We start from the raw sequence: 14,622 nt of genomic DNA, 5'->3' as shown, positions 1-14,622 counted from the left end.
GTGAGCAACAAGTGAAGTGAGGTTTGTACGTGACATGATGCAAGCCACACGCGACTGCATGCACCACCCACGAGAATCGAAAGTGGGGTAATCTTCCCGTTGCTGCCCCGCGACATCGGGGCCCTTTTGTCATCCATCTCATCTGCGTCACCTAAACTCCGCGGCTTTCGCTGCCTTAGGCTTAGTGCGCTTGGTCATCATCCGACCACCTATACGGCTGCTCCCGTCAAACCACAATCGGAGCGTCGTCAACCTTCTCTGCCGTGAGAGCAAGGTTCGCGTGGCTGCGACGTCCTTGGATACCGCATTGTCGTGATAAGAAGTGGGACAAAACAGCGACACCCATCGCGTCTTGGTCACGAATTCGCGTGTAGCGCGTCTGCGTTCCGAAAGGTTACCTTGCCTTTGATCCCATCGTCCACCCGGCTCAGTCAAACGGCTGTATCCGTAGCCGGCTTCGGTAGCATTTATCGGGAGCAAGACAATCCAGAAATAAGGAGCGCCTCGAGAAGTCAGCAATGTGGACGCCGCGAGCTCGAAGTCATGGCTGACAAGCTTGCGGGCAACATGATCAAGGCCTCAAGCCAGGAAGGTTGGAGAGCGCCGGGAATTGAATACTACAAAGTTCATGGTCAGTCACACGCGTTCGAAGGTTTCCCCACCAAGGATGTTGAAGCAGAGAAGGCAACAGTAGCAGCGGCTGATGCTATGCTCAGCAAGATATCAGACTGGCTAACAGACCCTTTTTCCAACGCCCACAGCGGCTAGCATGTATGGGGTCGAAGCACTGGATCTTGCGAGGGTTTTCGAAGCCTATCGATCTATCTCGTTCAAGAAAAAAAACCAAAAAGAACCACCAAGCTTGTTCGACGTCCCATGTCTCAACGAAAATGGAGTTCTCTAGCAACTCGGTTAAGTTGCCTTCTGCCCAGAGCCTCGATATATTCCTGGGCAGCTAAAAGTAAAAAAAAAAGACATACAACAGCGGGGATTCGCTAGTGGTCACCCACCTAACTACTAATCCGCCGGTACACTGCTTGTATATGGCTGAGCGGACGGGAAGCCTAATTTTCAGTGTCCTATGGTCGTATGTGCAAATTTTGGTAGTTTTACGGGTTATAAAGGTGCAGAGCAATAACAAAGGTGTGAATGGGCGTGGATCAGGCTACTCGGTACGCTCTGGCAGACTCTGGGATGGTCGTGGTCGTTGGCATCGGTCCTATTGCTAAATGGTGGTGTGATGGGTGTTGGGCCGAAATGCGTTCTGCAAGAGGTGTTTGGTCGCTTCATGCCTTCAACATACCTAGAGCCTGGATTCCATTCATATTGCCATGAAAAGGTCCAAGGTCATCGACAAGCAACACACATCTTGTACAACACCAAAACAGTATCTGACGATACATACGTATCGTGATCGCTATATGGCTAGCACTCCGCCTGCAGGTAGGGTAATGCAGTCAGCTTACATAGGTAGTGGTCGTTGATGACAGGAACCTGGCGATGTACGGGTCGAAACCAACATATATGGGTACATGTCTTAAGCGGAACGCGTTTTCGCAAGTCTGTATGGAAGCCGAGGTTATGGAGAGCGCGATGGCTGTTGGCACTGGTGGGGTGGACACGTTTCAACCTTCCCACGATGGACAGAAATGTACTGCGAAGATATCAACTCGCCCCAACAAGTCCGTCCAGTCTATTTAATGTCTTACGGCAAAGCTTACGCTGAAAAGTCGCGGTTTGCAACTCTCATCGCCCATACGGCGTCTCATCTCCGCGCTTTGCCTAAATCCAAGACAGCTAGCGTCATGACATCACCGCACATGTCGCCTCCACTTTGGCTGGCGCGGCTCACATCCGCATCGTGAAAGCAGCGGTCAGTGAACTGCGCCCATGCCCATTCCACTGATTGCGCGACATTTGGCGCAATCAGGTGCCGTAAATTTCCATGCAAGGGTGATCTTGGGGCTCGGGCACCGTTTGGGGCCGCAACTCGCGCATGTTACAGGTTGCGGGTGGACAGAATGCGTCATTGAGGGCGCGCAGAGGGGTGATGGGTTTATTCTCCGCGCTTTTCTTTTCTTACCCTACTCTTCCGTAACATCAGTATTTGAAAACGCGGCTGCTTTTGCTAGATCAAAGTCAAGAGTAGGAAGTTATCATCCTCGAACTTGCTCCAGAGTAAGCAATCTTCTCGGCACTTTCCACGATTCACATCCCGGAACGACGTGTGAGCGTAGTTGCTCACCACCACCAACGCGAAAATGAACTATGCATCATGGATCGAAGAGAAGAAACTCAAGGTAAATATATGACGAATCTACATGTAATATACAAGCTCACACAGTTGACTCAGAAAACCTTCATCGTGGCCACATTGGCGTCTACTCTCGTCGGCACGTTCACGGCGTCTATGGGGCTATGGGAACGCGTCGCAGATAGGCGCGAACAGCACCGACAGAAACAACGCGACTCAAAGCAAGATGGCGAGATCAAGGAGCTGAAGCAGCAGTTCGAAGATGCACAGAAGAAAGCCGAGGGCAGACAACAGGAGATTGATCGGCTGAAGAACGGTGGGGGAGGCGGGCAGTGGGGAGGGCGCGACGATGTAGGAAACAACTTTCAGAGAGACGGCATGATGATTCAGAGGATGTATGACCAAGGCTATGGTAGAATGGGCAGCCGGTTTGCGCAAGGCGATGGTAGGTACTCTGAGTACGACAGCAAGTACAATACTGACTCTCCTCACAGCCATCGTCGAGAACCAACTGCAAGCGCAGATCATACAGCTTCAACAAACTGTCATTAACGTCTTGCAAGACGCCCTCTACAACGACCGCCAGTTGACTCGCGCCGACATGGCCAAGCTCATCGCCGCCTCGAACCAAGCCCGAGAAGGCTCCATGGTAGCCCTACAAGAAGCACAACAGCGTCTGGGAGGCTCACAAGCAGGTGGCGGCGAATTCCGTCCCGCATCGCCTGCGCGCTCCTTGGTCCCTTCGCAACGCGCACCTAGTGCGATAATGGATGTTGGGGAGCAACTCTTCTGCCGCTACGCTCTCGACTTACAGCATATGCCCGGCAAGCCCCTAGCATCTACATTTGCACCTGGAGGTAGCTGCGCATGCCCCGCGTGCGGCGTTGTTCTTGATGTCACCAGCGAAGACTTCTGGATGATCGGGAAGCGAACACCCATTACCATGTACGACAAGACGACCGGATACGAAACTGATATCATGGAGACACGCGAATTCCGTCTTGCCCAGCGCTTCGTTCTCAAATGCCATACCCCGGATGGCGAGTACGCGTGCACAATCTGTAGTAGGGGCAGAGACGTAGATGCGATCTGCCGAACGGTAGACAGCTTAGTGAAGCATGTAGGAACATACCATGATGTGGGCGAGCTAGAGGGAGAAATTGACCTACGAGAGGCCAAGGTCGAGACAACGAGAATGAGCCTTCCTGCTGCGCCGCGAGCACCGAGTCCACCAAGAAGCATGCTGAGAGAAGAGGTGATCTATCGATGAAGAGATGGCGATGACGACAGTGTCAATGCGTTTGAGGGGCTGTTTCTTGTGTCACAGCGAGGCGTTTGGATCGCGATTATACCTTTTTGGGGCGGGAGGCTTGCATGGGCGCCTGTTACGATTTTTTCTTTCCATGATGTATGAGTAAACGATATAACGAGACCAACCTATTCAACCAGTAGTATACGATTCTCTGAGTTACAGTGCATTTCTTTGCCTTGTAAATCCTTTACCGGGTGTGCATGTACGGAAGCATGTTCAGCGAAGTCCCAGGCCGATATCGAGATTAAGCAGCTGTGGTACTCAGCCTAGCACCTGGCTGACCACCATACCCAGAAATCTAAATTTCAGCCTCACACTAGATGTTGATCACAAAGCTTGTCTAAACGTCAATTGCCACAAAAACGAGGCTCTCTGTTGGGATGAGGCCGTCTGTTCCGAGCAGGGATGGTGGTCTGTGCGTTACAGTACATGAATACGTCATTAGGATACTGCAGCTTGAGGTGTAAGGTGTCCACAGCTACTAGGTACAGACAGTTACACCACACCTATACCTCAATACCTGATTGTTGTTTTTAACTCAATTGTTTTTGAATGCATGCTATGCTCTTGCAGTCTTATTCGCTATATCGATATGGCCAGTCTTCCGCTCTGAGCTGCGTTCAGCTGAGGCACCCCTATCTTCCCCGCGCCAGTGGACCATTCCATCAAGCGCCTATTGAAAACAACCTATCGGACCACATGCTTACAACTACATAAGCTCGACATGGTATTAGCATGCGATCAAACCGAGTTTGGACCTCGGAAATCATCCTCAGGAGGTCTTGAATACCTGGCCGATACCACTACCGGTTATGAGCCCCTTACCACAAGACCCGTGGACAGCAAACGGAGTCAAAGCGTAGAAGCTCAGCAACAGTATCTTACTTCCACAGTGTTGGTATAAGAACATCCTACTCAGAAAGCCTAATGCGTAGTTGGTCGCTACGTTGATGCGCGCGCGACTACTCCTGATACTGCGATTGGGATCCATTCGATAAGCGGCCTACCATGCGAAACATCATAATGGCACATCAAAAGGCAGAAGGGTATTGGTGCGAATGATCTTGATTAACGGCTCCCGCAGGTCTTGAACATGAAGTTCGCCGATCTCGTCGCCGCCCCCGGCCCCACACAACCGTAGGAAATTTTCTTCGTCAACCACCAAACCACACCTCAGCAAAGTGGATGAAAGGGCGATTGGTTTTCTCAGGCCTAGATGCTGCACTCCAAACATTCATACTGTGAATAACACTGTTGTATTCCGTCCGTTTTCCATCAATCAATAGCATCGCCCGGCTAGCTCAATCGGTAGAGCGTGAGACTCTTAGCTTTCACGTCCTAACAAGACTCGATTGGTTATCTCAAGGTTGTGGGTTCGACCCCCACGTCGGGCTCATTGTTTTTGTGCTTTTGTTGACCATGCTGTCGTCGTGGTTGAGGTAGTGGTTGACTTTGGAGCAAGTTTTTTTTTACTATGCATTCCTCCCACCCCTATACTATCCACTAGACCTCGTGCTTGAGGATAGTGTATACCCTATCATGTTTGCATCATGCTGCTATCATCGTTTTTAATGTCAGTGTCTGCATGTTTGATCAGGAGATCTTCCGGAAGAATTACACACTAACTACACAACAAGTAGGACAGAGACTAACTACAGAGCAAGGTATCGCTATTAGAGACACTACGGATAGTGACAGAACGTTTGTACCACTCTGATATGCTGACTATGTCAAAGATCACATTGAATGTCATGATTAGTGGCCGTCGTAGGAAAGTTAACGAACATCGTTAGTGTTCCTGACAGAGCTAGGCACCCCTACAACTCCTGCCATGTCCAGTCCTTGGAGATGACCTGCCTTTGGTTGAACCCTCGTTCTTCCATTCTCCCCTTTTCGACTTTGGAGCCTTTGATGACCTCTGGTCTTCATCCATTATGATGTAGCCATATTCCGTGGTTTCAGCTCGTACATTCAGGTACGGCATGCTGTTGGTGGAATGTTCATGCCTCGGATTCCGGTCTCCAAGGTTTATGCCAGCACATCACCCCTTGACTCGTCACACTGCCTTCCAAGATGACTGTAGACCTTGCTTTGCAGCCGAAACTGACACGTCAACTTCCTTCTTGACTGTGATATCCAAACCACGGCCGCTGTGATCACTGTTTTGAGTTGGTGCCCGAGTTGCATAACCGGCGTCTTGCTGTGTTCCAACGATCCTCTCCTGGCTCTCATTTCCTTGCGCCGTATGGAGCACGCTGATGTTATACGGGTCCTTTGGCTTGCGGAATCCCAGACGCGACGCCTTTGATCCGTCGCCTCCACTACCAGATAGCTCGTGGGACTCATAGCCGTGTGATGGCTTGTTCGATGGGTACGAGTTGGAGCTGTCGTAGTTGCCACTCCAGAACCGGCGGGTAAAAAGAGGACGAATGATGGTGGCTTGACCGATGATGATTGCGACAATATCTTCTCGACAAGACCAGATGGCCGCTGTTTGGCCTTGTTGAAGCTGAAATAACTGTTAGCGGGAAAGTGGACCTTTTGCTCGTTAGACACTTACCGCCATGACGAAATAAACCCGCAAGATTGCTGCTATCATGATGAACATAGCGCCGGAGAACATAATCATCAATCCAATCTTGCGGCCCCACGAGATTTTGAGTGGGATGATGATGGGGATGGGGATGAGCATGATGCATACATCCGTCAACAGATTTAGCACCAATATGGTTACCAAAAATGCCGGACTCTGCGGCATGCAGTATTCTGGTAAGTTCAGTCAGTTTCAACTTCGCTCTGAAGTGGTGAAGCGTTACTCACTGCCTGGGTCCGGAAGAATCTGCCATATCTTGTGAAAAGGGCGACATGCTGACCCGAGCAAAATCCAGATAGAGATGCCGGTTGCGCCGACGAACACCATGGTGGGGACGATGAACATCTTCACCCATACTACACTGACCACTCGTCTGTAGAGAAACAACATGTTCAACTTCAGAGTCCAGATCAAGCCGATGTAGGTGAACCAACCAACCATGAACCACTGGCTGCCTCTTTGGCGTGCAGCCGCTTGCTCAGGGGTGAACGACAGTCGTTCTTGCATCGTGAGATGCGACGTGTCGCCGGTTCCTCCTACGATGTGAGCAGCTACCGTCATGCCTGTGTAACAAGCCTGCGAATGTTAGCGCTTCTTCGCAAGTTCTCTTTGGTTGGATCATTCGACTTACCCACGCAAAGAATATCAGGTAGTCGTCCGGATGCCAACCAGCGATACCGACCATCCTCGTGCGCGAGAAAACTCTCAGCATAATAGCGATGCTTCCAAACCCGTATAGAGTCCATGTCTCGATGAGAGCCTGTTCCAGTGGGCTCACCGCCATGATTCTGGTATGTAGGAGAACAGCGAAGCTTCGCCAATAGCGAAACAAGTAGATTGAAAACCAACAATCAATAAATATTACACCACGTTACAGTGGCACATAAAAGAATAGATTGCGAGGTGTACGTGCAAATGTCCTCAAACGGATGTTCCCGAATAATGCTTTTGAACCTCTTTGCAGCTCGAAGTACACGTGCATGCCTCAGCCAAACAACATCGCAACACAAGGACCAGTAACCAGCTTTCGGTGCCTGAAGTCTTGCAACACCGACCACTGAGCACTTTGACCACGCTCAAGGCGTTGACCCGGTGGCCCCGATCCATGTCTTCCGCGCCCCTCTCAAGAGTAATCCTGTCCCGCAATAGCCCCATCCAGTACGGTTCCCCCAGTTGCAGCCACACAGGTCCTTGAATAAGAGCCGTTGCAATGCCGTAGTGCCCGGAACCACTCCCTGGCTTGTTACTTGTGCAAGAACTGGCGAGGCTGCGTCAGTGATGTCGGGCCTTCTGTACGAACCTACCGCACTTCCGATATCCCTGATATACCCACATCTCCACCCACTCGAGACTTCAAGACCCTCGAATTACCCTCGGATAAATGACTCCGCGAGTATACACATCGTTCTTCACGTATAGACCAGGAAATCGATCCTAGACTTACGGTCATACTCGCGGGCCGTCATCGGATGCGTCTTGAACCCGAATGGTCTGGAGTAAATACATTCAGTAAGATCTGCCAACTTGGAACACACAGTGGAAACGTCTCCTTCAATAAACGACATGATCACAGAATGAAGCTTTGCAAGTTGTCTAGCGCCCGCGTCGCCTTTCCAAAATAACATAAACGGTTTGGTTGCCCCAGCAAAAGGCCCGAACCTTCCGCCCATGCACGCGACGCTGCAGGGCTTCGAATCCTTTGCATGCATTTGTGCAATCAGGCATCCACTCTACGAGCCCAACCCCGCGCCATCAAAAGCAGGTACGGCGAGCGCATTCTGTTTGCGTTCAGGTAATCTTCACGATATCGTACGGGCTACGTTCAATGAATTCGGGGCTCAGCCAGTTTATAGTTTCGGTAGACAAACTGCCGTTAACTAACAAACGGACGAGCCGTACCGCGCTGAGTCGCGGGGGGCCTAGGTTAAAGCGGGTGGGGCTTGCCGTACTACTTTCTCTGACCATTCTGGTTCGGGACTCACAACAAGGATTCGTCCAGGTATCCCCCTGATCAACGATAATCAAAACGTGAATGGTAGTTTGTTCGCGCGTAGTGCGCCGTGCACCAACGTCCGACGATTGACAGCTCAAAGAGTTAAGGTACACGAGAAGCCCTGGATTCTTAGGTCCAAGCAATCCTCTCCTCCCCACTCATACGGTGTCCTCCCTGTCTGCTTCTCTTCGGCTACATCTGCAGTGATATTGACTGCATATCTCCTCATAATCTATCTCAACCAGTGCGTCGGGAGGCGAAATCATAACACAACATGGATTCTATTGATGATGTCAAGAACTTGTCGTTGAACGGCAGATTTAACGGCGCCAATGGCACCAACGGTACTCAGGTAAAAGAACTCGATGCCTTGGTCGTTGGCGCAGGTTTCGGCGGCGTCTACCAACTGAAGGTTATCCGCGATGCAGGTTACAGTGTCAAACTGATCGAGCATGGATCAGACTACGGAGGCGTGTGGTACTGGAACCGGTATCCCGGCGCACGTGTCGACAGCGCTATTCCCCACTACGAATTCTCCGATCCAGCACTGTGGAAAGACTGGACATGGAAGCAGCGCTTCCCAGGTAGCGAGGATCTCCGGGCTTACTTCAACCACGTAGCCAAGGTATGGGACTTGAGGAAGGATACACAATTTAATACCTTCGTCTCATCTGCGGCATGGAGTGATGACGAAGCGAAGTGGACTGTGAAGACGAAGGCTGGCGAAACGTACAGAGTGAAGTTCCTGTTGTTGAACACCGGCTTCGCGGCGAAGCGATACATCCCCGACTGGAAAGGCCTTGACTCTTTCAAAGGTTTGTACGTATTGATCTTACTGTAAGCCTCACTGACTCCGTCCAGGAACACTTTTGCACCCATCGTATTGGCCTCATGAAGAGCTTAACCTTCGTGGCAAGAAGGTGGCCGTTGTCGGCACAGGGTCCACTGGCATCCAGCTGGCCCAAGAGCTGAGCGATGTTGCCGGCCATCTTACTGTCTTCCAGCGGACGCCGAACATGTCGTTACCGATGGGTCAAGTCGATTATGACCTTCCCAAACAGGCTCTTCCCAAACCGGATTATCCCAAACTCTTTGCTGAGCGCACAGACAGCTTCTCGGGTTTCTCCTTCAACTTCCTCCCTAAGTCAACCTTTGATGATACACCAGAACAGCGACTGAAGACGTATGAAGAGCTCTGGAACGAGGGCGACTTCAAGTTCTGGCTTGCAACGTACTATGATATGCTCTTCACCAAAGAAGCCAACCGAGAGGCATACAACTTCTGGCGCGACAAGACACGAGCGAAGATCAATGACACTAAGGTCGCAGATATCCTAGCGCCTATGGAGCAACCATATGCCTTTGGTTGCAAGCGTATCTCCCTGGAGAACAAGTACTTCGAGATGTACAATAAGCCCAACGTCTCACTTGTCGACATTGGTGAAAAGGGCACACCAATCCAAGAGATTACCGAGAAAGGCATCAGGACCACGGACAAGGAACATGAGTTCGACTACATCATCAGCGCGACCGGATACGACGCTATCACCGGGGGTCTGAAACAGATCGACATCCGCGGCCCGTCAGGCGAGAGCTTGAGCGAGCATTGGAAGGACGGCGCAAAGACGTATCTAGGTATGTCGGTGGCGGGCTTCCCCAACATGTTCTTCACATACGGGCCGCAGGCTCCGACTGCCCTGTGCAATGGCCCCACGTGCGCTGAGCTCCAGGGCAACTGGATCTTGCAGACGATGAACCATATGAAGGAGAAGTCGCTGCGTAAAGTAGTAGCGCAGAAGGAGAGCGAGGATCAGTGGAAGGAGCTCATTTGGAAGCTTGCTAACGCGTCGCTGCTGCCCAGCGTAGATTCGGTAAGTCTTGTGAAGCTGTTCGGTCGAGAAAGATGTAATGTACTGACGTAGCGACAGTGGTATATGGGTACCAACATTCCTGGAAAGACTCGAGAGCCATTGATCTACCTCGGTGGTGTGCCGACTTACTACAAGACGATCAAAGAGACAGCAGCGAATGGATACACTGGTTTCGATCTGTCGTGAAATATGACGATGCGTGCTTGACGAATTCAGGAGGTGGCTGGGGATTGGGACGCGCTGAGGGTCGTCATCAGGAGCAATAGCGTGAAGTAACAGAGCTCTGCGCCTTCTGAGCGTTGGAGAATGAGATGCAATTATTCTTATGACGCCACACGACGTATTGTGCGCAATGGCTGATTGTAAATTCCCATGATGACGGCGTGGCGTTGGATGCTCGTGGTCGGGGAAGGAGCGGCGCGCTGTGCGTTGATGCCGGCCAGCCGCTCGCTTCCAGGCACCTCATTTCTTCACATAAAATGACCTCAATGAACATCAGTAGAGGTATAGGGGACGACGCCTAGACTGTCAACCTTCCAGATGATAGAAGCCCGGTTTCCTTTGCTGGACGTGTAGTCGCGACCTAGTACAACGCGCTTGGACGAGAATTTCCCAGCCTCGTGATTATCGTATCGTGTGCAGGTGTCGTCACACAGATCATCCAACTTTCCGCCGACATTGCGCGTCCATCCAGCAATCTCTACAATCACCGCACGTCGATAGTATTATTGTCTTTCTGCCGACTCACTTCTACGCCAATGTCACGTTTGGGCCCACATCCAGGTGGTAACGCTTGGTCAGAGAACTTACTATGATAACCTGAAGAATATTTCTCTACGCACAACCACTCAACTTGCAAGACGTTCGCTTCCTGGATACTCCCTTTCCAGTTCTGGATTGATTTGCGAGTTGGGTCTAAAGGTGAGGCTAAATATTCTCCCATTCATCAGAAGTCCACGAAGAGTATAAAGTGGCCGGACTAGCGATTTGTTTCATGATCGAAGCCTGAGGTGGGATCTGTAGAAGATCCTCTGGACGTAAAGCGCTCTCTCGACGAGGAGGTAACTCGAAGCTAGCATAACTTCGGATGGAAATCTCATCACCCACTTTGGCCTCTTCAATCTTCACCTCCGACTCTACATCGGAACTGTCTGTCGCAGTGCTACTTGCAGGACATTTGGACCGGAGCGAGGGAATGGATGAACCAACTCTAGAGCAGGTGTGCTCAATCCGATGTAGCAATGGTCGGAGAAGGGGAGGATTGGCGCCCACTAACGCTAACGAGCTTTCGATCATGCTCCATGCAAAGACCGGAGTTGTAAAGTCTAGACCACAGTCAGTCAAGTTTCTCACATCAGCGTCGGTTCTGGGTCTTGCCTACAAGTTATATCATCAAAGTTGTACATGACGTTTCGGCCGACCTCGATGAAGGTGACGAAACGTGCGATTCCGGCACCGCATACGCTAGGTCCTATCAGCAGTGTTCTGATCATCATATAGCGAGAAAGCTCACACTGCACCAAGTAAGTGGATACATGCTGCCGCGGTGCGGGTCTTCCAATGCATCTGGAGTTGATAGATGACTGAGATTGGTGAGACCAAGATAGCGATATCTGTGATAAACCCGCTGATTGAAACAGCGTAGTAAAAGGGCAGCGGCTCGACACATTCGACCCGAGCGTATTCGAAAGTTGTCCAGAGCGTTCTGGGGTCTCGGCACTGGAGAAAAACCACAAAGAACAACGACACCGCCCAGGCCACAATGACGACGATGAGGATGTTGTTAACGAATAAGAAGCGTGGATACACGTCAAAGACTCGACGGTAGAAGCACAGGACGGACGTCTTGCTGAAGCCCAGAAAAACTAAGGTAAGGAGTTGCAAGGTATAGTTTGCCTACAGTTGTCAGCGACGAATCTTTTCCATTGGTGGGAGTTTCCACCTTCTCGTATACCTCTAGTTGCTTGGTGTATACTGGACCATCAGGCCCTATTATGTTGGTTTGATGCTGCGCCATCTCCCCGAACTCTGTACCTACAGGCTTTTCAGTTACGGCAGACGTCTGATAGTATGCACACAAACCGATAACCTCAGTCACCGCCATCCCTACAATGCAGATCTGTACAGCTATCAGATGTTCCATCATTTTTCGAGTCAACTATCTGGCTTACTTAGCAAAGCGGGAATTATAAGCGCATCATCGGCTCCGACCCGGTTTCCCGATTTCGTATGCGCCCAAAATCTCAACGCCACAGAGACGAGAGCGAGGGACATTAGTGCCAGTGACAAGGCGATGAACTTAGCAGGGCTCCACGCCATGTAGATGCAACGTCATGCAAGAGCAGGTTGGCTCTCGCTTAGGTGATAGAGAGACACGGTCTCACAACTATGTGGCTATGGGGCACTGTGAAATAGTAGTTCTGGTTATCCAAAGGGCAGAATATTCCGATAAAGCTGCATCGATGTCGTGTAACAAGTTACCACATTGCAAAGCAGCTAGAGCAGGTACCTAGGTATCTATGGTAATTTCGCCCACGCCGCACCCAAGCTGCTACGCCTCGTGCAGCCGAGGCGAAGGGATGGCTATCTCCTGTCGGGATGGTCCGCGGAGTATCCGAAATGTGTTCCGCAAGACGCCGCTTTAACGCTAACACTTCCTGAACGCTGCCAGGTGACGATTCGCAATTATGTGGACCTCTAGCAAAATACTCTATCCATATATACAGTAGCCAAAAGGCTGTCTTGAAGCCTCTATGCCTCAAAGTACGAAACATCAATGTCGCAGTTTAACAAAGAGATCGAGCCAGCGTAGCGCTCGCGCAGCATAACACGAAATCTACAGCAAATTACTACATTATGCACAATAACCTCGCTCCCTTCGCGGTGAACAACATGGTGAGAGCGAGAACAGGCAATGAGAGTGCAAGAATAGCAGATGTCCCAACCCAACACAGCGCATCATTGGCCGTTTTCGGCCTATAGAGCTCTTTGTGAGACAGGCAGGGAGGTTACTGCAGTGTTATTAAGAAGCATCGCTGTTTTCTGTATCCTCGTTTTCTGCCTTGCAGCTGCGGCATCTATGCCCAATCTCGCTGCAACGGCCGTAGCGCCTCTCTACGCGCACCCTCTTCGCAGGTGTCTCGCTGTCCTCACGACTGTCACTCTCCTCTACAATAACGAAGTCAGATACCTCATCAACTGCAAGAGTCTCTGCGCGCACGTACCGCTTTTTATGGGTCTTGCGCCTTGTGGGCGTGTTAACATCGTCTCGAAGGCGGCCCATTTCCTCCTGCACTCACACCATATTATAAGCGATCTGCTAGGCGTCTTTACTCAGCTGCTCAACCTGCTCATCTAATGAACCTGCTGAAGATCTCCAATAGTTTTGTATGCGATCTTGAATTAGCGTGGATTGCGCCTCTATCTCACGGGCGTTACGCGGTGTTTGCGCCTCCCAGACGGCAGTGCCTGGTGCAGGTGGCGTTCGCGTCCGTAGCTACACATCCAACCTCGATAGCACAACTTTAGGGTCGCGTGGGAATAGCTCAGTCCCCCGAAACCCTGCCGAGATATTCTCTGTTATAGATGTCTTATCAAAAGCTATTTCAAAGGCCGGTAAGAATGTTTTCTTGTTGACATCGTAAACGCGGCTGCGTGCCAAGAGCGAGATCTCATCGCCGTAGTGGCGCTTCAGCAGCGACCAGGGGACGACGTCAAGAGGCTGCAGGAGGTGCGATGAGCGCGGTGGCATGCAAAGAGCGATAGTTTTGTTCTCTCTGCAGTAGTTCTAGAGTTCGATTGAGTAGCACTCTGACAGTGAAGACTTTCTCATCCATATTGTATGTGTGCGCTGGCTCAATGCCGTACTCGGCAATCTTCTGCCGGAATATGTCAAAGTACACCCTGTGCTTGTATACAGACTCAGCGTTATGGAGATTGGAGTTCATGTCTGTCACCCATTGAGAGATGATCTGATTGCTGTGACGGTGGAGGAAGTGCGTAACCCAGCTCTCAGAGTAAGGACCTGAGGCAACTGCAGAGGCGAAATTGGGTATCATATGCCTTGTAGATGGCAAGCAACGCGTTATAAGCTCTTCTAGATGCTTTACAAGGTCTGCTTCTTGTTATGGCGTGAGCTTCTGTCGCTGTTGGTTCGCAACGTGTCGTGGCACCTGACCCCGTTGATGATGGCATCTCAACGTTGAGCCGTCAACGCTGTTGTTTTTTCGCAACTGTAGTATATACAAGTTTTCTTCTGGCTCTAAGTTACAGATCTGCTTGAGCGCATTATCAATTCCTGGCATGGTTCTTGACCTATCATGCGCTAAAATATTGTATAGATGTTGTGCCTCGATCGTTGGGCGCACGGACACGGGAGAACGCCCTCGCAAATTCTTACAGCCATTAGAGGCTCTGTGCATGTTAGAAACAGCGATGATAACTATGCTTGAGTGACGTCGCTGCCTTTCTGCTTACTTAGTTTCTTCAATTATATTCGCTTCTAAGTATTCAAAGCTTTATACAACTGCTATTGTAATAGGCTGGAGCGCAGTAGGTAAACCCTCGATGACATCTCGATTACGTGCGCAACGACACGCG

At 50.7% G+C, this 14,622-nt stretch overlaps 5 protein-coding genes across 5 annotated transcripts; 3 read left to right on the top strand and 2 right to left on the bottom strand.

Moving 5' to 3' along the window:
* Positions 1 to 543: 543 nt before the first annotated feature.
* On the top strand, positions 544 to 768 carry AA0111_g10975 (hypothetical protein; the record flags this gene model as incomplete). Its single annotated transcript, XM_028644787.1, has 1 exon — positions 544 to 768. One exon carries the CDS (start codon positions 544 to 546, stop codon positions 766 to 768), a length of 225 nt encoding a protein of 74 aa, XP_028501406.1.
* Positions 769 to 2,261: 1,493 nt separating this feature from the next.
* Positions 2,262 to 3,524, top strand: AA0111_g10974 (hypothetical protein; the record flags this gene model as incomplete). The annotated part of the gene is made up of 3 exons (XM_028644786.1): positions 2,262 to 2,300; positions 2,354 to 2,699; positions 2,749 to 3,524. 3 exons carry the CDS (start codon positions 2,262 to 2,264, stop codon positions 3,522 to 3,524), a joined length of 1,161 nt encoding a protein of 386 aa, XP_028501411.1.
* A 2,098-nt stretch (positions 3,525 to 5,622) lies between these two features.
* Positions 5,623 to 6,943, bottom strand: AA0111_g10973 (hypothetical protein; the record flags this gene model as incomplete). Its single annotated transcript, XM_028644785.1, has 4 exons — positions 5,623 to 6,075; positions 6,127 to 6,332; positions 6,387 to 6,735; positions 6,791 to 6,943. The coding sequence occupies 4 exons, from the start codon at positions 6,941 to 6,943 to the stop codon at positions 5,623 to 5,625; spliced, it is 1,161 nt and encodes a 386-aa protein (XP_028501407.1).
* Positions 6,944 to 8,426: 1,483 nt separating this feature from the next.
* Positions 8,427 to 10,209, top strand: AA0111_g10972 (Baeyer-Villiger monooxygenase; the record flags this gene model as incomplete). The annotated part of the gene is made up of 3 exons (XM_028644784.1): positions 8,427 to 8,967; positions 9,014 to 10,023; positions 10,081 to 10,209. The coding sequence occupies 3 exons, from the start codon at positions 8,427 to 8,429 to the stop codon at positions 10,207 to 10,209; spliced, it is 1,680 nt and encodes a 559-aa protein (XP_028501378.1).
* Positions 10,210 to 11,372: 1,163 nt separating this feature from the next.
* On the bottom strand, positions 11,373 to 12,342 carry AA0111_g10971 (hypothetical protein; the record flags this gene model as incomplete). The annotated part of the gene is made up of 4 exons (XM_028644783.1): positions 11,373 to 11,487; positions 11,537 to 11,919; positions 11,966 to 12,129; positions 12,195 to 12,342. The coding sequence occupies 4 exons, from the start codon at positions 12,340 to 12,342 to the stop codon at positions 11,373 to 11,375; spliced, it is 810 nt and encodes a 269-aa protein (XP_028501408.1).
* Between the last annotated feature and the right edge of the window lie 2,280 nt (positions 12,343 to 14,622).

This window comes from Alternaria arborescens (assembly GCF_004154835.1).
Source record: "Alternaria arborescens strain FERA 675 chromosome Unknown contig_42, whole genome shotgun sequence".
Classification (NCBI taxonomy): domain Eukaryota; kingdom Fungi; phylum Ascomycota; class Dothideomycetes; order Pleosporales; family Pleosporaceae; genus Alternaria; species Alternaria arborescens.
This window is presented reverse-complemented; position numbering and strand designations above follow the sequence as displayed.